At 40.7% G+C, this 19,198-nt stretch overlaps 1 protein-coding gene and 1 long non-coding RNA gene across 2 annotated transcripts; one reads left to right on the forward strand and one right to left on the reverse strand.

Moving 5' to 3' along the window:
* Positions 1-7,522: 7,522 nt before the first annotated feature.
* On the reverse strand, positions 7,523-8,834 carry LOC147302858 (uncharacterized). Its single transcript, XM_086282665.1, has 2 exons — positions 8,820-8,834; positions 7,523-8,662 (listed from the first exon to the last, which is right to left on the reverse strand). Exons 1-2 carry the CDS (start codon positions 8,832-8,834, stop codon positions 7,523-7,525), a joined length of 1,155 nt encoding a protein of 384 aa, XP_086138791.1.
* A 7,599-nt stretch (positions 8,835-16,433) lies between these two features.
* On the forward strand, positions 16,434-19,198 carry LOC147302859 (uncharacterized). The gene is made up of 4 exons (XR_015127165.1): positions 16,434-16,745; positions 17,211-17,289; positions 17,668-17,763; positions 18,527-19,198. It is a non-coding gene; the product is annotated as an uncharacterized LOC147302859 (long non-coding RNA).

A 19,198-nucleotide genomic window follows, 5' to 3' on the forward strand; every position in this document is an offset into this window, starting at 1 on the left:
TCATCTGGTAATCACTTGTATTAATCAATCAGCAGAAAACATGTCACAATTTGACTTTTCTAACCACTAAATTTGTCGTGTTATCACTGGTTGGTCAGACCAGTGCCTTTTTTTTTTTTTGAAGTTAAGTTGTTGTCCTGCAACCCAGAGGGTTTATTTGTTAGTAGTGGATAAACTTTATTATTTAACGGCGGGTGTATGTTAAGTTTCACTGCTTTAAACTTGCTGGAAAATCTTCACGTGTTCATGAGTGTAAGCTGTTTCTTCATTGCGTGTATGTGCGTTTGTAGGTGGGCTAATTTAACGTTTTTTCCTCAAACAAGGCATTTCTCTAACATGTGCCTCTCTCTCACATTACTCTGCTTGTGTGTGTTTTTGTTTCACCTTTTGTTGTGATGCTCCGGAAGCCTTCCCAACCTCCACAAGTCTATTGGCCCCAATTTTATGTGTTAAAGCTTCTCTTAATTTCTCCTTTAATTCTCTGCTAGCTGCTGTCTTTTCCACAGCTGCTGATTCTTGCTGAGTGTGGTTTCCATTACTATAATTTGCTTCGGCCGCTGTGCTTGTGGGGGCAGTTGGTCCAGGCCCGTAGCCACCTGTATCAACACACTGAGAGATTTATTTAATATCATTTTCCTCACAATCTTACTCTGCCGGCTGACGTGCCGGTCTTAATCATGCTCGATTTGTCTCTTCTATATCAAAACCCAGCCGAACATCAAACATTCAGCGTAGTCATTCAAAACCTTATCTGTAGTATTATAATCAGCAAAATCAGCGTTTTAATTACAGGCATGTATCATTATTTGCAAATCATAATTATAAAACTCAAAAACACGCTAAACAGCAACAAAAGTCCTCTGTGCGCTCCACAGCTCATTTGCATGTTCACACACAGTCTAAAAATAGCTCGCAGCGCTGCAGTGCGCTGTCGTCACACACAGGGTCACACAAAGCTCAGACAAAACTCTTTTATTTTATATTACAAAGACGTCTTATATTTACAATCACTGACAGGCCTGACAGATTCAGCGCCTAACAATGTCGACAAATTTAAGTTAACGGGTCCAACCGAAGAAAGTCCAACTTTTTTGTAATCAATCAAACAGTATCTGTTACTTCTGGAACAGTTTCTGATCTAATTTCTAAAGAGCACCTACACAATTTCGACAAATTTAAGTTAACGGGTCCAACCGAAGAAAGTCCAACTTTTTTGTAATCAATTAACCAGTATCAGACTCTAACTTTATCTGGCCTAATCCCTAAGGTCCCTAACTCAATTTAACAGTATTCAAAAAAGCACATCACACCGTTCCAAACGGTGAGGAGACTCTAACTCCTAGCTTATTTCAGGATGCCCTGTACCCCACAGATAAGCCAAACTGAACTAACCCTGTTCGCCGACAGGTCAAGACCGCGCGTCCACGGCCAGGAGGGAGCGTAACCTCCGGGCTATGCGCTTCTTAGCGGACTCTAACCGCCGTTCTATAATAATTTATAACAATTTGAAACACCAGTCAACGCCCTAAAACAAGAGTATGACTAAGGCAAGTGCCACCTAGAGGTCAATGGGGACTCGAACCCACAAACTGACCACTCAGGTCCACTCTATAACCAATTTGGACTCTAACCAACAAAATGACCAATTCCCTATCAAACTACTTGAGACTCTAACTCAATTCCTTGGGACTCGAACCCAGCATTTCTTTCAATTCCTTTTTCAACTTCATTAAAGACTCTTAGCCGACTTTAACTGCATAACACACACGGATCCTCATCAAAATCAAAACAGACCCTCTACCAGTAATTTCAGTGAGTAGACTTTAATTTAGTCATATCCAATTTGGCACACTTTGGAAATAATTCAACAGGTAGTGCCTTACCTTTAGATAAGCCGGCTTATGCCCACTCACATAAGACCACTGGCTCGTGCCTGTCCGTTCGACAACCTCGGACCGTCCAAACTTTTAAATTCCACCCCAATACCACAGGATGAGCCCCCAAAATGTTATGGTTCAAAATATTGGGGATGGAGACAAGAGGAAAAACCACAATAACAACACTGGTCCGGTCGGGTTGAGTCAAACGATGATTTTAATGATCACACGCGTGGGAGATGGACACTGATGCAGACAGCCTCAGATCTCAAAATGGTGGAGCATTGCTCAAACTCTTATAGCCTCTGGTGCCTCCACCTTATCATAAAAAGCCTAAACATTCACATGCTTTCTCTCACACAGCGCCTAAGCTACGACCTTGGCTCTATCTGCTCCTGCTGAGATGGGGCAGAAAACTCCAGTATATTCTGTTCTCTTCTAATCAGACAAATAAGACAATAACTTTCTGCGAACAGTATTTCTTATAACTCAGCAGTATAATGCATCATAAAACAATATCATTCATTCACAACAAGTCAGCAGTTTAATGTAATGCAAATCAGTTTAACTAATGCAATAGTTATCAGCTTCTTCTAATTCAGGAGAATAATGCAAACTAAAACTAAATAATAATTCACCATCTTTAATTAGGGGTCTAACATGGCATAAAATAATATTATAATCTAATACGTGTTACGTCATCAAACCGCTTCATCCAATCACTCAGATACTTACAAAGTTTTGACTGCATTACCTTTAAAATTTGTACGAAGATGAGCATAAAATGAATAAAACTGACATGCTTGCATTTGTTGTGTAGTGCAACAGGTGTATGTGGCTGAGGGATTCCCATGATGCAATGCGTATTTCTCCTTCAGTCACCTTTCCTACTCACTGTGTGTTAATGCAGCTCTCTGCATTGAATCATACCTGTTATTAACCTCTGTCTCTCTTCCACAGCGTGTCTTTATCCTGTCTTCCTTCTCTCATCCCAACCAGTCGCAGCAGATGGCCCCGCCCCTCCCTGAGTCTGGTTCTGCTGGAGGTTTCTTCCTGTTAAAAGGGAGTTTTTCCTTCCCACTGTCTCCAGACTGCTCACTCATAGGGAGTCATATGATTGTTGGGCTTTTTCTCTGTATGTATTATTGTAGGGTCTGCCTTATAATATTGTTGTGATTTGTCGCTGAGAAAATAAAATTGAATTGAAAATTGAATTGTGAAGGCCACACCAGAAGCCACACAATTGGGAAGTCAGTAACGTCAGACACCAGCATCTTTATTTTAATTTTAATGCACATTTCCACAAACATAAATAACGACACATGTCCCATAAACAATTTCTGGTTAATGTTTTACTGGTGCTGGAGGTCTGTTGGACTGCTGAGGGTAACTGGAGAGAAAATGATGTGTTGTTTTCACTGGACGTTAAGGTGTCTGGGAAGGGATCTCAGACCATTTACATCCTGGGCCATCTGACCTCAGGAAATCACATGATAAGGTGGGGCCAGGTTTCACAATGAGCTCACCCGAAACCCTGGCTGATTAGGACCCACACCCGCTTTCACATCTTGGCTCGTGTGATTAGGTAGAGGATCATCAGGGGGTCCTTTGTCCCTCTTTGGGGGGAAACTCCCACTGGTTTTAAGTCTAGGACTCCCCACCATTGACCCTTAGAACTGAAGAAGCTTCTCGGATGAGAGGTGAAACGTCTTCAAGCAACTCAAGAAGTCCAGACGCTTTTCTTTCCAAGCTCCTTAGACTACGATGACCTGGATGACTGAGAACCTTCACAGACTTAAGTATTAAATTAATAGTTGGTTTTCATTCTTTGTTTTTAGATATTTTTTTTCTATTCGTATCCCCTCGTGTATTTAACTGGCCAGTTCAGTCCAATTTACTTTGGGAAATATTTAATCTGAGGTAGGGTTGCACCGATACCGGTATCTGGTATTGGCCTCGATACCACATTTTCTAAAGTACTCGTGAAAAGTTCCCCGATACCGAGGACTGATACCACGGTCTGAGACCTGTCTATGTTTGAGCGGCATGTAAGGGGTTAATCACAGGCGCCGAGTGCCCGCCCCCAGGCCCCGGCTGCGTCTCAGAGCTGGGAGAAAGCGAGGCGAGACAAGTCAGCCGTGTGGAACTATTTCAAAGTGAACGAAGACACGAAAACAAAGGCGGACTGCAAATTGTGCTCATCGAAATTGTCCAGAGGAGGCTCAAAAGGTAGTGCATTTAACACAAGTAATTTAATCAAGCACCTAAAATCCCAACACGACAACGAGTACAAAGAGTTTGCCCACGCTTATTTACCCACGCTTATTAGCACAGAGGAGCATAGCTGATGCTAAAGCAGTGGGACGGAAAATAGTTGGGCATTTTAAACATTCCGCCTTAGCCTACTCCCGCCTCGAGGACATTCAGGGACAGCTCAACCAGCCAATAAAGAGACTGCAGCAGGACATACAGACACGCTGGAACAGCACGTATTACATGACATCAGTCCTATTTTTCCACATATTAATACATTTATGAATTTTGTGCAGGTATAAAGATCGCTTCTTCTCCAACAACACTGCTCCAGAGGCCAAGCTGCACCTGAAGCAGGAGCTTCTAGAGGTGAGGCAGAGGGGAGTCGGGCAGAAGCTGCAGAACCTCCTGCTAAACTGTTCCTCAAGGCCCAGGCTGCCGCTGGCAGCAGGTGCTGCCATTGAGCTCGACACATACCTCGGAGAGGCCCCAAGCCCTCGTGAAGACAGTCCTCTGAAGTACTGGGGTGTCAACAAAATCAGGTTCCCCACTTTGGCTAAAATAGCCTGTAAATAGCTCTCAGCCCCATGTAGCAGTGTGGACAGTGAAAGGCTTTTTAGCTCAGTGTCACACATTATAGATGAAAACAGAAACAGTCTGACTGCTGATGATGCAGAAAAGCTACTTTTCTTAAAAAACCCTGCCACTCACTGTTTCTCTCCATTTAGTGAGTCATCTTAGACTTGATGTTAATACCTACCTCAGTTGCACTGACTGCCACAGTTCTATGTCAGTGGATGTTGTTAGTTTATTCACATATTGTGCACTAAATGGCAAAGATGTTTATTAATGCCCCTTGTGTTGTCCAAAGCAGCAGAGTTTAAAATAAACTGAAAAATACTTGAGTTGCACTGTCACTGTTTAAATTTTTTTTATAATTATTTATTCTGTAATATGTTGCATACAACATGCTTTTCATTTTAAATAAATGTTCTTAATTCCAAACCAGTCCCTTGTTTGTTTGTTGTTAAATTATAGGACTAAAGCTGTTACCTGTAAATTTAAATCATGTTTTTATTAAGTACTCGGTATCGGCGAGTACTGAAATGCAAGTACTCGTACTCGTTTCCAAAAAAGTGGTATCGGTGCATCCCTAATCTGAGGTAAACATTTTGCTTTTCATTTGACCCCTGACCTGTCTGCTGTAATGCAGGAGGCAGGTTTATGACCTATACTGCAGCCAGACACCACAGGAAGCCTTCCTCCATGTTTTCTTTACAGTAATTGATTCAGCCAGTTTAAGTCTCCTTTGTTTTTGTGCATTAGATCACTGTGTGGGTTGTGTTGAGTGCTTATGTATTTGTAAGTAGCCATTATGACTTGACTAGTGGTGTTTATCTCTTTTAAGGGTCTAGTATCATCAGTTAATTAGTTTTTACACTTTGCAGGCACTTTGCTGTAAATACAACAACACTGCTGAAAACTCTAATTTAAATAATTACTACTGATGCACCTATCAAATAAACTAACATTTGCACAGGTGTTGAAATGCTGGACTCTTCCTCTCCTAAATCTGTGGCAGAGAAAAAATGTTGCAGGAGTGTTTTTTTTACATGATATGTAAGAAAAATAAGAAAAAGAAAGAAACCCTGTGATTTTAATGTGAATGCATTACTGACATCTTATGCAAACACACATTGTGCACACTACTTTATCCCCTATTACAACTGCAGCTTTTATTAGTGCATGTTCACGGGACTTCTGATTCTATAGGGTCTTGACAAAAGTCTCTGCAATCAATTGATTACAATCAAGTGATTCAATTGAAACATGGAAATCAGCATTTCACCATTTTATACTATACATACATGTTTTGCTTTCAAGACTGGACAGGAGTGGCATGTGGGCGGCATTGTAGAGTGTGTTGACAGGAGGAAAACTTACACGCTCAGTAAATCACCCCCGTCACTACCTAAACCTCAAAGTCTCTAAACAGGAAGTGCATCTGCATGAAAGCTTCTGTTTTATATGCAGACAGATGACCTTTTGATGTAAAACCTTTCTCTGTATCTAGAGAAACACTTTAACTATATATTCAACTATATAGTTTAACATTTGGTCCGTAACTATCATTTAAAAACAATAAAAAGGTTTAAAAGAATATACATAGGCGGCTATAAAGACTGCAGGTCAAACATCGTGCAGATACAGAAGGACCTCCTGGGGTCCAAAATGTCGCACTATTACAAAGCAATGCTTACAATAGTCTTGCATGGTTAGCCAGTTAGACAGATGCAAATGTTAAAGTGCTAAAACAGACATGTAAATAAAATACAACATCATGTTAGCAGCTTTTTGGTATTAATGTCTCTTAAAGCTCTCCATGACCTAGCTGCATCTTAACTCTCTGAGCTGCCACAGTCTTATAAACCCACCTGCTGTCTCAGGTCAGCTGATCAGCTGTTCCTGAATGTTCCCAGGACTGAGCGTAAACTTAGAGGACATCGTGCTTTTGCTGCAGCATCTCTGAAACTGTGACACGATCTGCCTTTAGAGATTAGACAGGCTCCTTCTCTGCCTGTTCTTAAATCACTCCTGAAAACTCATCTCTTCACCCTGACCTTTGACACCTTGTAAGATGTTGGTTTTTAGTTTGAGTTTTTTAGTTTATTTTTGCTGTTTTATCTTGTTTTGAAATATAGGGCTGTTTACATTTTTTATGTATTATGTGTTTTATTTTTTTACTGTTATGTTTTATTCTATTGTTCTTAACTCATTTACTGTACAGCACTTTGGTTTTGTCCTGGGTTTTTTAAAGTGCTTTCTCAATAAAGATGGATTGGATTGGACTGGAAGATAAACACTTTAGTTTGCAGTACTGTGGTGAGTTCACAGTAAAGCACTGTGTTGGACTGGCGCACAGTGATTGTGGCGTTCATGGTCAGTGTTAGGTTACCTCAAGTACAGTGGATTCATTTGCATTTAAGCTGATGATGCTTCGATTAAGTCATCAAATTTCACCTTTATATCAGCTCTATAAGCCAATTCTCAGGATACTGTTAGTGTAGGAAATGGAAAGACAACCAAGATATCTGTGAAACGTCTGCTTACATCTTGAATTCAGCTCCGGCGTATGTGGTAAGTTGTTAATGAGTGACTTTAATTTATTCTTTCTTCAGATGTGGCTATACACTCTACTGAGAATAAGCATACTGTCATGATATGAGTGGATCTTCAAAATAGACATCGAAATAGGTCATGGAGAAAATAAGTATAAAAAGTAAAGATCTTATTAGGAATAATACTGTTTGGATAATTATAACCATCATAAGCAACCGAATCATCTCAACATGTATTTGCTCAAAAATGTATTTATTACCACAAACACGTATTTAATTATCAACAAAAGGAAAATCAACAGTTTCTAGAACTCCAACAGGGGCAGGACTTGGAGGTACTGGGATTTCAGGAGGCAGCAGAATGGTACACTGGTCAGTGTCATTATTATTGACCTGTGATGGTGGATGGCCTTGGAGGGAGCTGAGAGGTAACTCAGACCTCTTGTCTTCAGGACACGTAAAGCAAACATACTCCTTCTCAGCAGCTGGAGACTTAGAGACATCCCAACTCATCAGTCTCATGCGTTTGGGCATCAAATGTTCCTCTTCATCATTAACAGAAAAAGCAGTAGAATATCTGCGCTTTCTGCAGAGACCTACCTCTGCAGTGGGTGGAGGTCTCGGAGGAAGAGGAACATCGCTAGGACACATGAAAAATGTCACTTCACCATCCAGGGATGAACGATCGTTTTTCAAATCTGGATTAATGATCTTGTCTGTGTCCTTTGCATGAAAGCTGGCATCAGCAGGTGGAGGATTTGAAGAAACTGGTACATCAGAACTCATCAGTCTCATGCGTTTGGGCATCAAATGTTCCTCTTCATCCTCCACAGAAAAAGCAGTAGAATATCTGCGCTTTCTGCAGAGACCTAACTCGGCAGTGGGTGGAGGTCTCGGAGGCAGAGGAACATCAGTAGGACACATGAAAAACATCACGTCATCATCCAGGGATGAACGATCGTTTTTCAAATCTGGATGCATGATCTTGTCTGTGTCCTTTGCATGAAAGCTGGCATCAGCAGGTGGAGGATTTGAAGAAACTGGTACATCAGAACTCATCAGCCTCATGCGTTTGGGCATCAAATGTTCCTCTTCATCATTAACAGAAAAAGCAGTAGAATACCTGCGCTTTCTGCAGAGACCTAACTCTGCAGTGGGTGGAGGTCTCGGAGGCAGAGGAACATCGCTAGGACACATGAAAAATGTCACGTCATCATCCAGGGATGAACGATCGTTTTTCAAATCTGGATGCATGATCTTGTCTGTGTCCTTCGACTGAATGCTGGCATCAGCAGGTGTTGGACTTAGGAGCTCACATGCAGGTGCGCTGATAGGTCGGAACATGAAAGCGGGAACTTCATTGTCCAGAGCACAACGGTCTGCACTGGGTGAGCGTGGGAGCTTCTCCTTTGCCTGTGGAGGAGGCAGACTTTGACTTTGTGTTGCAGAGGAACATTTAAGTCATCTGACGTTTTGCTCTGTTACATATTATTATTGTTGTTGTTGGATTTTTCTTTAAAAATTCACACGATTTAATGTTTAGAAACAGACACAGTGAAGGGTAACTTACCACAGCTCGAGCCATTTTAGGCGTCTGTCAAGGCAAAGACGCAGGATTTGGTTTCTCTGTGTAAGATTACAGGACAGTTGTCAGTTTCATTTTCAAGTCAGTTGGATAAATTCATATCAAACTTCTCAAACTTTATCATTAAAGCATTGTTTAGGTGGACAAATATGAAAGATATGAAGATAAAAACAGTAACAGCTGGCAATCAAGGGAAAACAACCTTACGAAAAAGGTCTTAATCATTATTGTTTTAAAGTAAATCTTTCAGTCCTTACTTCAGTGATTGTTTGAAGTCTCTGTGCTTGTTGTCAGTCGCAGATTTGTGTAAAATAGTTGCAGTTTGTGAATAAAGTTTGCAGGAGCTCCAAAGTTTGTCTGTTCAATACCAAAGTAATGAGGAGACTGAGTGCAGGTTTGGAATCCTCAGTGACAGAAGAATGCAGCAATGTTTGAATTTGAATTTGTTATTGTTTTATTAACAACAACTACCAGGATCATACCATAGCAACACAGTGATGCCCAATCAAATGTCAGGTACAAGGGATAGCCCACATACACATCCAACAGCACAGTAAAGCAATGGGCACCAATGCCACCAGTCAGGCCTTAAAAATACCTGAGTTATATAACAGCACACTGACAGTGTCTCATCCAAAAATATAAAATGTATAAATACAGTTAATATCATTTTCATTTAAATTTTATTTAATTCTCTTCATATACGGCCAAACAGATGTCTCAAGTCGTCACTGTTACAACATAGATAAACATGAACATGAAATCCATTATTTAATTCTCTTCCATTCACTCCAGTTCAATTCAATAGCTATATAGATGGATAGACAGATACTGTATTATATACTATATTGATTCCAAATGGAGAATTAATGTGTTATATCACCAGGATAATGAATTCAAGTAGTACAATCTCCAATAAACAGACAACACAGTTCAAGTTCAAAGTGCAATATGTGCAGGATCCAGGCTTTATATTGTAAGATGCAAAATGTTTATATATACATAATATTGTTGAAAAAATAAAGAAAGTTAAAAATCAAAATAAGTTTATTGTCACTGTGGCTGATGTGATTGCAATATGAACCCGGAAGCAGACAAGGGAGAGATGGAACTGAATCTTAACAAAAAACAAACCATTTATTAGGTTGAAAAACACGAACACAAAACAAGGCCCAGCAAACAGGAGCGGAAACTAAAACTAAAACCTATCCTGGGAATAACTCGGTATGACTATGACAACTATGACAAGAAAAACATGAACATGAATCCGAGGAGGTGCATGCGAGAAACTCTGATGAAAAAACATGAACATGAACATGGACCTAAACAGTAGTGATGGGATTTCCGGCTCTTTTTAGAGATCCGGCTCTTTCGGTTCGGCTCACTAAAAAGAGCCGGCTCTTTCGGCTCCGAACCGGCTCTTCGGGTTGTTTTGTTGCTTTAATTAATTTATTATTAACAATAATATAAAATTATGCACAAAAGGAATTACTAACGTAAAAACAAGTGGTTTTATTTATATATGTTTATATATAAATATATGCGGTGGCCCCTAGAGACAAAACACGTACAAACTCCAAAACACATTTCTAGCATGAACTGAACTTCCAAAGCAGAGCTACTAGATCACTTAAATTACACAATTGAAAGCATGTGTGTATTGTTTGTGTATTTATACACAGGCACTCATATATATATTCAAATAATTTAAAAAAAAGTTCATTTACCTGTCATTACCACACATCAAATCCGGTCGTTGGTACTTGCTTGCTGGCTTGTGTAGCCACAAGATAACAAAGGCTCAACACTGCGCCCAGCATCCTGGAGCACTTCTGTTGTCTTTTGTACGTGTTTTGAGTTTTTATGTGCTTCTGAGTTTTTATATGCTTCGGAGTTTGTACGTGTTTTTACGTGTTTTGGAGTTTTTACGTGTTTTGGAGTTTGTACGTGTTTTTACGTGTTTTGGAGTTTGTACATGCTTCAGAGTTCGTACGTGATTTGAAGTTTGTATGTGCTTTGTCTCTAGGGGCCACCGTAAATATACTTTTATTTATTCACTCCACATAAAATGTAATAAATAAATCATATAATACAAAAATCAACTATTCACATTTCAAGTTTTAACTATTTAAATTTTCAGCTTTTTCCTTTCACAAATTTAAAGTGAAAAGAACACAAAACACTGCAAACCACAACACAATTAAATATAAATTATAATATGAAAACTAAAAGAACATGCATATTCTCTGTCATATGGACCTGCATGAATAAACTTTCTCAATCCTTTATCATCTGCAACCGAAAATAGTTGTGGATGATTACTATACCTTTCTAATGTTGTTGTCCCTGCCTCTCTTTCTCTCTCTCTGGCTCTGTTCCTGTGCTACTGAGTGTAACTACCGCCCCTCCCCCCTCTGCCCAGCGTAAAGCACAAGGCTCGCGTGCAGAGTGAAGCGGGAAAAAAGTGCGAGAGAGAGGCTGAGAGAAAGGGAAAAAAAAAAACCCACGTGACGGCTCGCGATAAGGAGCCGGCTCGCGTCGTTCACGTCAAAGAGCCGGCTCTAAGAGCCATTTCGTTCGCGAACGACCCATCACTACTAAACAGAATCAGGCGATAACCTGAAACCCGGAATAACGTGAACGGAGGAAAACGCACCAACACTGCCCAGAGGAAGACAGCGGACTTAAACACACAGAAGAGAAAGGAGGGAAGTGGAAACACAGCTGACACAAATGAACCTGACACCACAGGGGAAGCAACATGAAACACACTGAACATGGAAACACAACCCTTTCATAATAAAAGACGAAACAAGGAGAGACGTGGACGTGTGATGGGCTGAGTTGCCAAATGGCTGGTAGGCTTTTAGCTAGGCTTTAGCTTCAGCCAAGTGGAAGCTAAATTGGCTAGTCATTCATATGTAAATTAGGTTGTTACCTGAGAATTCTGGAGGGGAGTGGGGGTGTGTGAATGATTGCTGATTTCTAACTGCCAACTGCCTCTTTGTTTGTCTGGGGGGGAGCTGCTAAAAGCGGTGAACTTCCTTTTGTGTTCGTCTTGATGTATTCTCAATCATCCAGGAAAATAAATCTCCAAAAGTCACCAACTTGGAGTGGTTAGTTTCCTGAGCCACAAGGAAACTTGTGTTTCAGTTTGCCATCTTAGGGAGAAATCAACACACATGGGTGTATTTCCTTTGTTGCTGAGATTTATTGATAAAAACAGTACAAAAAAACCAACCATTTGTACACATATTTACAAATAATAAGAAAAAGTGAGTGAGTACATTTCAACATTTGCAGCAATCACTCACAATCCTGGCACTGCCATGGTATCTGTAGTCTGCATTTACCACATGTGTATCTGTAGCAGTGAACACATCGCACAGTGGCATGATTGTTCTTGCATTTGTGTTTGACCTGACACATGGCTCTTTTTCCAGGGCTCGGTGTGGAGGGTTGTGTCCGAAGCAACTGTTCTTTTCTTGCCTTCTTCCCAGCTACATGAGAGTGAGCCAGCTCTCTTGCAAGCTCCACCAGGAAGTCCACCCGTCTTTCCTTCGTCCCGGTGCATGCTTGATACAGCACATCCTGCGGGGCTCCATAGGATAATTCTAAAAAATGCTTTAGTTCCTCACATTTTAATGCAACCCACTGAATTAAAGCTGAAACTACATCTGAGTTGTATCATTTCAAATTCATTGTTGTCATTTACAGAACAAAAGTTAGAGAAAGTTGTTTCTGTCCAAAGTCTTATAGACATAACTGTATGATTTTCAATGATTTCAAGGACAGCTGAAGATAAAAAGTATTCAACAAGGAGAGACAAGGAATTAGTGACGTGCAGAGTTTGAATAAGAAGCTGTAATTAGACTGAATGCAAGACGAGAGCAAAGCCATGGCAACTGCAGGAAGTGGAGCAGGACCTGCGTGTGTCCATGAAGCTCGATGTTTTTGTGCACAGATCACATGCAGTCTGAAATGTTGTGCAGTCCAGACTGTATATTTTGCTGAGTGAAATACAAAAGCTTCCTTCATGGATGGAAAAGAAACTGTTTCAGTGTCAAATGAAACACTTTCTGTTGATTTCAACTCCCAGAACTGAGTTCAGCTGAGCTCCACAGTGCAACAATTAGACTCCACTATGTTTTCTCTGCTTTGTAACAGCAACAGGCTGTTTAGGGCAAGATTTGCTAAAAGGCTCAAAACAGACAATTCAAAATCCTGTTTGACTTTATAAAGGAGACACAAATGTGCAAAAATCTTGACAGAGTGCCACAGTGTCACAGACAGTTGCACTGCCTTTGATGAGAAACACTGAGTGATAGTAAAACTAAACAATCACTGCAACACACTGATACAGGAGAAGTTGTGATTGTTCTTTTCATTTGTCCTGTTGTGTAGTTTGGCTGTAGTGTGCCCCCCACCCACCCCCCTTTCAAGAAGCCAGCTGTATGATCGTCCACATTAAGAGAAGGAGTTAAAAGTGGGAGTCAAAACCTCCAACTTAAAGTGGAACATTAATGTCACACAAATGCAGACACAGACTCAGTGCCATTTTTATATTGTTAGATTCAGAGATTTTATTGAAGTTCTCAGTTATATTAGGGACATACAGAATGCTTTCTAATGGAATAAGAGGAGAGAGTGAAGCAACTGTGCCACCCTAAGGACCATGGAGTGGGATTAATGATCAGTTGTGCTCATTTGATACCAACTAATGTGTGTTGGGTGCATTGTGGGCGCCGTCCAGGAGCGAACCAAACCCCAAGACTGGCAATTGGGACATTGAATGTCACCTCTCTGGTGGGGAAGGAGCCTGAGTTAGTGCGTGAGGTTGAGAGGAACCGGCTAGATATAGTCAGGCTCACCTCAACACACGGCTTGGGCTCTGGAACCAGCCTCCTGGAGAGGGGCTGGACTCTGTCTCAGTCTGGAGTTGCCCCTGGTGAGAGGCGGCGGCCTGGGGTGGGTATCCTGGTGTCCCTTCAGCTTGCTGCCTGTATGTTGGGGTTTCTCCCAGTGGATGAGAGGGTTTGTTATCTGTGCCTCCAGGTTGGGGTTCAGAGTACCCAGCCTTCTTGGAGTCCCTGGGTGGGACACTGGAGGGTCCTACTGGGAGACTTAAATGCTCATGTGGGCAACAACAGTGAAAGCTGGAGGGGCGTGATTGGGAGGAATGGACCCCAGGACCTGAACCCGAGTGGTGTTTTGTTATTGAACTTCTGTGCAAACCACAGCTTGGCCATAACGAACACCATGTTCGAACATAAGAGTGTCCATAAGTGCACGTGGCACCAGGACACTCTAGGCCACAGGTTGGTGATTTGTTGAGTCTTCTCAGTTTGTGCTAAATCATTGAGTTGATTCTCAGTACTGTTCATTACAGTTCCTGACCTGTTCTTTCCTGTACCTAGATTTCCTGGACGCGTCCCTGACCCTGTGTGGATTGCCTGTTGCTGGATTGGCATGAGAGTGTAACGGTGTGAGGGTGAGTGGCTGAAGAGGAGTGAGCGTGCGAGCCTGGAAGAGGTGAGTGTAACACAGACGATGCGACGAGGAGCACAGGCAGACAGGAGGGGACACAGCTGGAACTAATGGGCATAACGAGACACAAACCTACAAAGTAAAACAGGAAACTCACAGGCTGTTTCACAATACCAACTTGGGGACACGAACAGAACACAGAGGAAAGACACAGGTAGGGACAATAGAAACACTAAACACACAACTCAAACCCTAAGAACAAATACAAAACAGCAGAAACTGGAAAATAATACCAACAAACTCAAAACACTGGGTCAATGACTCAGGACCACGACAGATCTGCCCTGTTTCACACTTAACACTTTGTGCCCACAGAAATTGGGCGCACCCACAGAAACGCAAAGCAGGAGATGAAGCATCGCTGAATATATGTCCAAACCAACTTCATTCTAAGCCAAAGACTAGAAAATATGGTGAAGCATATTTTACATGTAGTTGTTTTTTCCTGTGTAATAATATTCAACATTGCTATCAATACCTACCTCGGCACTTGTGCAGGTGAAACCAAAGGGAAGATAATCACACCGTGACGCCTCTGCCTTTGTAAATGGAGGGACAGTAACTGCATGTGTGTATGTAAGCGTGTAAAACCTGCAGATAGTCAGATTAACAGTATTTTGTCTCTATCTGCCATTCTGCAATTCATCTCATGTAAAAAAGAATGTGCGCACAGCGTGACGTGAAAAAAAGGCACATACCTTTGACGTTGCGTGACCAACTCTGTATTCCTCGTCCACATGTAAACGCAAAAAAGGAGTTTTAAAAAATCTCAGTTTTCGGTGATTCGAAACGCCGTTTACATGTGGACGAAAGGTCCAAACACATAGAAACAGCTGCGTTTTCAAAAATCCCCGTGTAGATGTGGACGTAGCGTAAAAGAGTTAGTAGTTTATTTTCTTACTACCTGTAATTTATTGCAGATTATTTGTATTTGCTTAATTGTTTACTAAATGTTTGAGGTGTGAAATAAACCGCAATGGAGCAAAATATGGGCGTGTGTGGTTGGAGGTTGTGTTTGTGCGTGCGCGCGCGAGAGGGGGCGCGAACATTTATCTTGTAAAACAAGAGGGGCCCAGCAAAAAAAAGTTTGGGAACCACTGCTTTAGGGTTTCCTGACCGCCATGCGCCAGGAGATGACACGCTCCAACCTGTCCAGGGGCTGGGCCTTGGACATGGTCACCCTTAGCAACGATGTCACCAAGATGATGAGGGAGGTCGTCTAAGCTCTGATGTTCTGATATTTTCCATTTTTCTTCAGCACCAAACATGTTTGTAGGTTTTTAGTCTGTTAAATTTATGAAAATCAAAATGTTTCCACCTCTTCTCTCTGCAAGTCTCTAATAATAATAATAATAATAGTAACATTAATGATCGTGTATGTGACCTCACACAGTAAAGCTGATGTGAGGATCATCACAGTTTTGGTGGTTGTATGAACTTAGAATGCATAAAATAATAATTTGTTTTAATTAAAAAACTTTCCCTCTGTCATTTCCTGAGTGTTTCAAAATAAAAGTCCTCTCTTTCATGTTTTGAATGTGAGGCTGTTCCTGTGATGCCTTCAAATCTGTTTCAGTCTGCAGATTTTTACATTTCAGACCCAAAGTGACTCAAACATTTACTTAAAAGAGGTTTTTGTTCGTCTGGGTTTTCCTGCTCAGCAGCGCTAAACAGGCAAAAGCAGAAACACACGAACAGAAAGAAACAGGAAAATATGTGTTTCTGTGAACAATGCAGCAGCAAAATGAAAGACCAGGATTTATCTTTTAATGACTGACAAAAACATTAAATGATCATGTTTATTTTCACATCAATGTTCCATTGGTCCTTCTTCTACAATAAGTTTAGAAATGAAAAATACTAATAACACACCAGGAAAAAGCCAACAGCACGAGTCCTGAAAGGCTTAAAGAGAAAATAAACGCACAAAGAATGAAACAAAAAGGCACAAAACCTCAAAACAAGAGTGAATTAAATCTGAGCGACACACAAAGATGCTAAAAGCCCCAAACATGAACCTGTGAGGTCATTAATACCTGCACTGTAAACCCCAACAGTCTACCTGACTTATAAAGTTTGTGGATATAACAATTAAAATTCCTCACAAAGTTGAAACAACTTAAAACTTTTCTGTTCGGTTAACGATTCAAACAGTTATAATTGTACATGGCTTAGAAGTTAAGAGTAAATACTGCTTTCTTAATTATGATTTTTGAGTAAATGTTTTTTTCCGAGCTCCGCATGTGGACGTCATGACGTCATGACGTCTTCTCTCTTCTCTCTAACCTGAACGACGTTGACAGAAAATTCTGTTCAATATGGCTGCCCTTCTCGAGCGACTGGAGAGCACATTTGGAGAAACTTGTAAGTAAAACGGAACCTTCGTTATGTTTATTTTTTCCGTAAAAAAGCAAGTATATTAATATGTTGCAGCCAATAACTTGTTTTCGAATGCGCTGTTGTGTTAAAAAGCACAGACCCAGGTGGTGAATAGTTGTTCGCGGTTGTTCGCGCTCTTTTTCAAACACAGATTATGTCGTCAGTTTTACAGTTTTAACCGATTAAAACACAGTTTTACGAAGAATCACACATAAAGAAAGGGTCTTAGTGATATTTTAACGACCCCTTGCCAACGCAAGAAAGTTGGCGTTTTTACAACAGCAGCCTCATTGTTCGGCAGGTTTTTTTTTTTTCTTCTTCTCATTAGCATCATTCAAAAGTGACTTAGCTAGCAGTGGTAACTTCTATCTAAAACAATTGAAATATAGCAAGGTGTTGTATATTTAGTGTGCTGATAAGGTTTTCAATATTTTTATTTTTTCTTCCAAGGCTGAAGGCCAAAGACAAAAAGACAGAAGAAAAAAAAATTCAGACTGCAATTAATTTCAGGTGGAGACAGTAAACACAGGTGAGTTGAAAGATCTATTGAAGAAACCATTCATTAAGTCCCTTAAGGTGAAGATTTCATATATTGATAATGATAAAATTAACACAAATTAAAAGTTTCACTGATAAACACACAATTTTTCCTTGCTTTGAATCCCATGTTCTATATAGATCACAGCTCTGATCTGGAGAACACTATTTTAAAATACTGTGTAGGGTTTTTGTCAAATGATTAAGAAACATACTCTCTGTCACAAGAGACAGAAAGGTTGTGTCTTAAAAGAAAAGTCTCCAAAATTTAGTAGAGTCTGATGTCATGCAGTTTCATAAACATGTATTCTCCCCAAAGAATGACACCTGAAAACTTTGCGTTAAATTAACTTTTCTTTTCCCTTTTTAGGAGGCGCCTGATATCAACGTGAAACGCACTGCAGTACTTCATGCCCTTCCTGTATACCTGCGGGAGGAGGACCCAGAATTCTTTTAGACATGTAATGTAAGTGTATTTTTGCATTACTTAAATTCTGCCAGTAAGATAAAATGCTATGGATTTTTTTAAATACAATTTAATACCCTAGCAGCTACCAAATTGTACAAACAAAATACCCTCTCTGTAGAAAACCCACACACACACAGGTCAGGAGCAGGGCACAGGCGTATCACAGCACTATGGCTATGCTGCAGGTGGCCCAAAAACCAGGCTGAAGTCAAGATTTAGTTTCTTTTTGAGATAAAGTCATGAAATAAAAAATTACTTTTTTTTTTTAGAAAAATAATAAAAATACAAATTATGTAATGCAAGAAGCTAACACGTTAATGTACATTTTTCAAAAAAAGTAGAGTACCCTAACTCGTTACAAAGTAACCCACTACACTGCTGAATGTTTTGCTAGATTACAGGTCATGCTTGTCACATTCTCTCAAACCAACCTTACTTATTTAATTGGGGCGATCGTGGCTCAAGAGTTGGGAGTTCGCCTTGTAATCAGAAGGTTGCCGGTTCGAGCCCTGGCTCCGACAGTCTCGGTCGTTGTGTCCTTGGGCAAGACACTTCACCCGTTGCCTACTGGTGGTGGTCTGAGGGCCCGGTGGCGCCAGTGTCCGGCAGCCTCGCCTCTGTCAGTGCGCCCCAGGGTGGCTGTGGCTACAATGTAGCTGCCATCACCAGTGTGTGAATGGGTGTGAATGTCTGGATGACTGAATGTGTAAAGCGCTATACAAATACAGGCCATTTACCATTGATACTGTGTCTATTCCAGGCGGACGCATTGGATGAGTCGACCCTCATTGACACTCCAGTTGCCCTTCTCACAGTGGTTACCGACGGCGCTTCCCAGTCCAGTCCATTTTACTTCCTCAAGCATGGCTGTTTTGGTGAAAGGCGACTAGGTGATGTGTGATATTCCCAGATTTGCAAATGCATTTGCTTTATTGTTTGGCTTGATCTATGCTCTGCATTTAGACTACCCCAGGAAGCTGGTTCACACATTTGCCTTAGTCCAAAATATCTTCATGGGGCTTGATGACGGCAAACCCCTGAAACCCCTGCCTACATGCTCTTAAGGAATATAAGGCAATGTTTGTTAGGACACACACTCTGTTACTGAGCACTTTGTTTGAAGCACTTTAAGCACTTTAAGTTTACTACAGGCTTTGGGTGGATTTAACTCCATCAGTTTACCTAATTTTCCTATACTTGACTGCCTTATCTGGTTATTTGGAAGCTGATCGTCTTTGTACCCATTTTAAAAAATTGTTTTTCATTTCTATTTAAAAAAAAAGTGATTAGTATTTGACTTTTTGTTTTGCATTTTTGTGTATTTTGAGAAAGATGCAATTAGGACTGATGTCGTCCTTTGTGAGTTTATAAAAAGATAAAAGATAAATGTTCTACACAGAATTTATAATGCTCACTTTTTGGTGCCGATGTC

The sequence above is a fragment of the Aulonocara sp. 'chitande type north' Nkhata Bay genome, linkage group LG23 (assembly GCF_057382095.1).
Source record: "Aulonocara sp. 'chitande type north' Nkhata Bay isolate Kocher_YH1m ecotype deep benthic linkage group LG23, A_spYH_male_GT1.1, whole genome shotgun sequence".
NCBI classification, from domain to species: domain Eukaryota; kingdom Metazoa; phylum Chordata; class Actinopteri; order Cichliformes; family Cichlidae; genus Aulonocara; species Aulonocara sp. 'chitande type north' Nkhata Bay.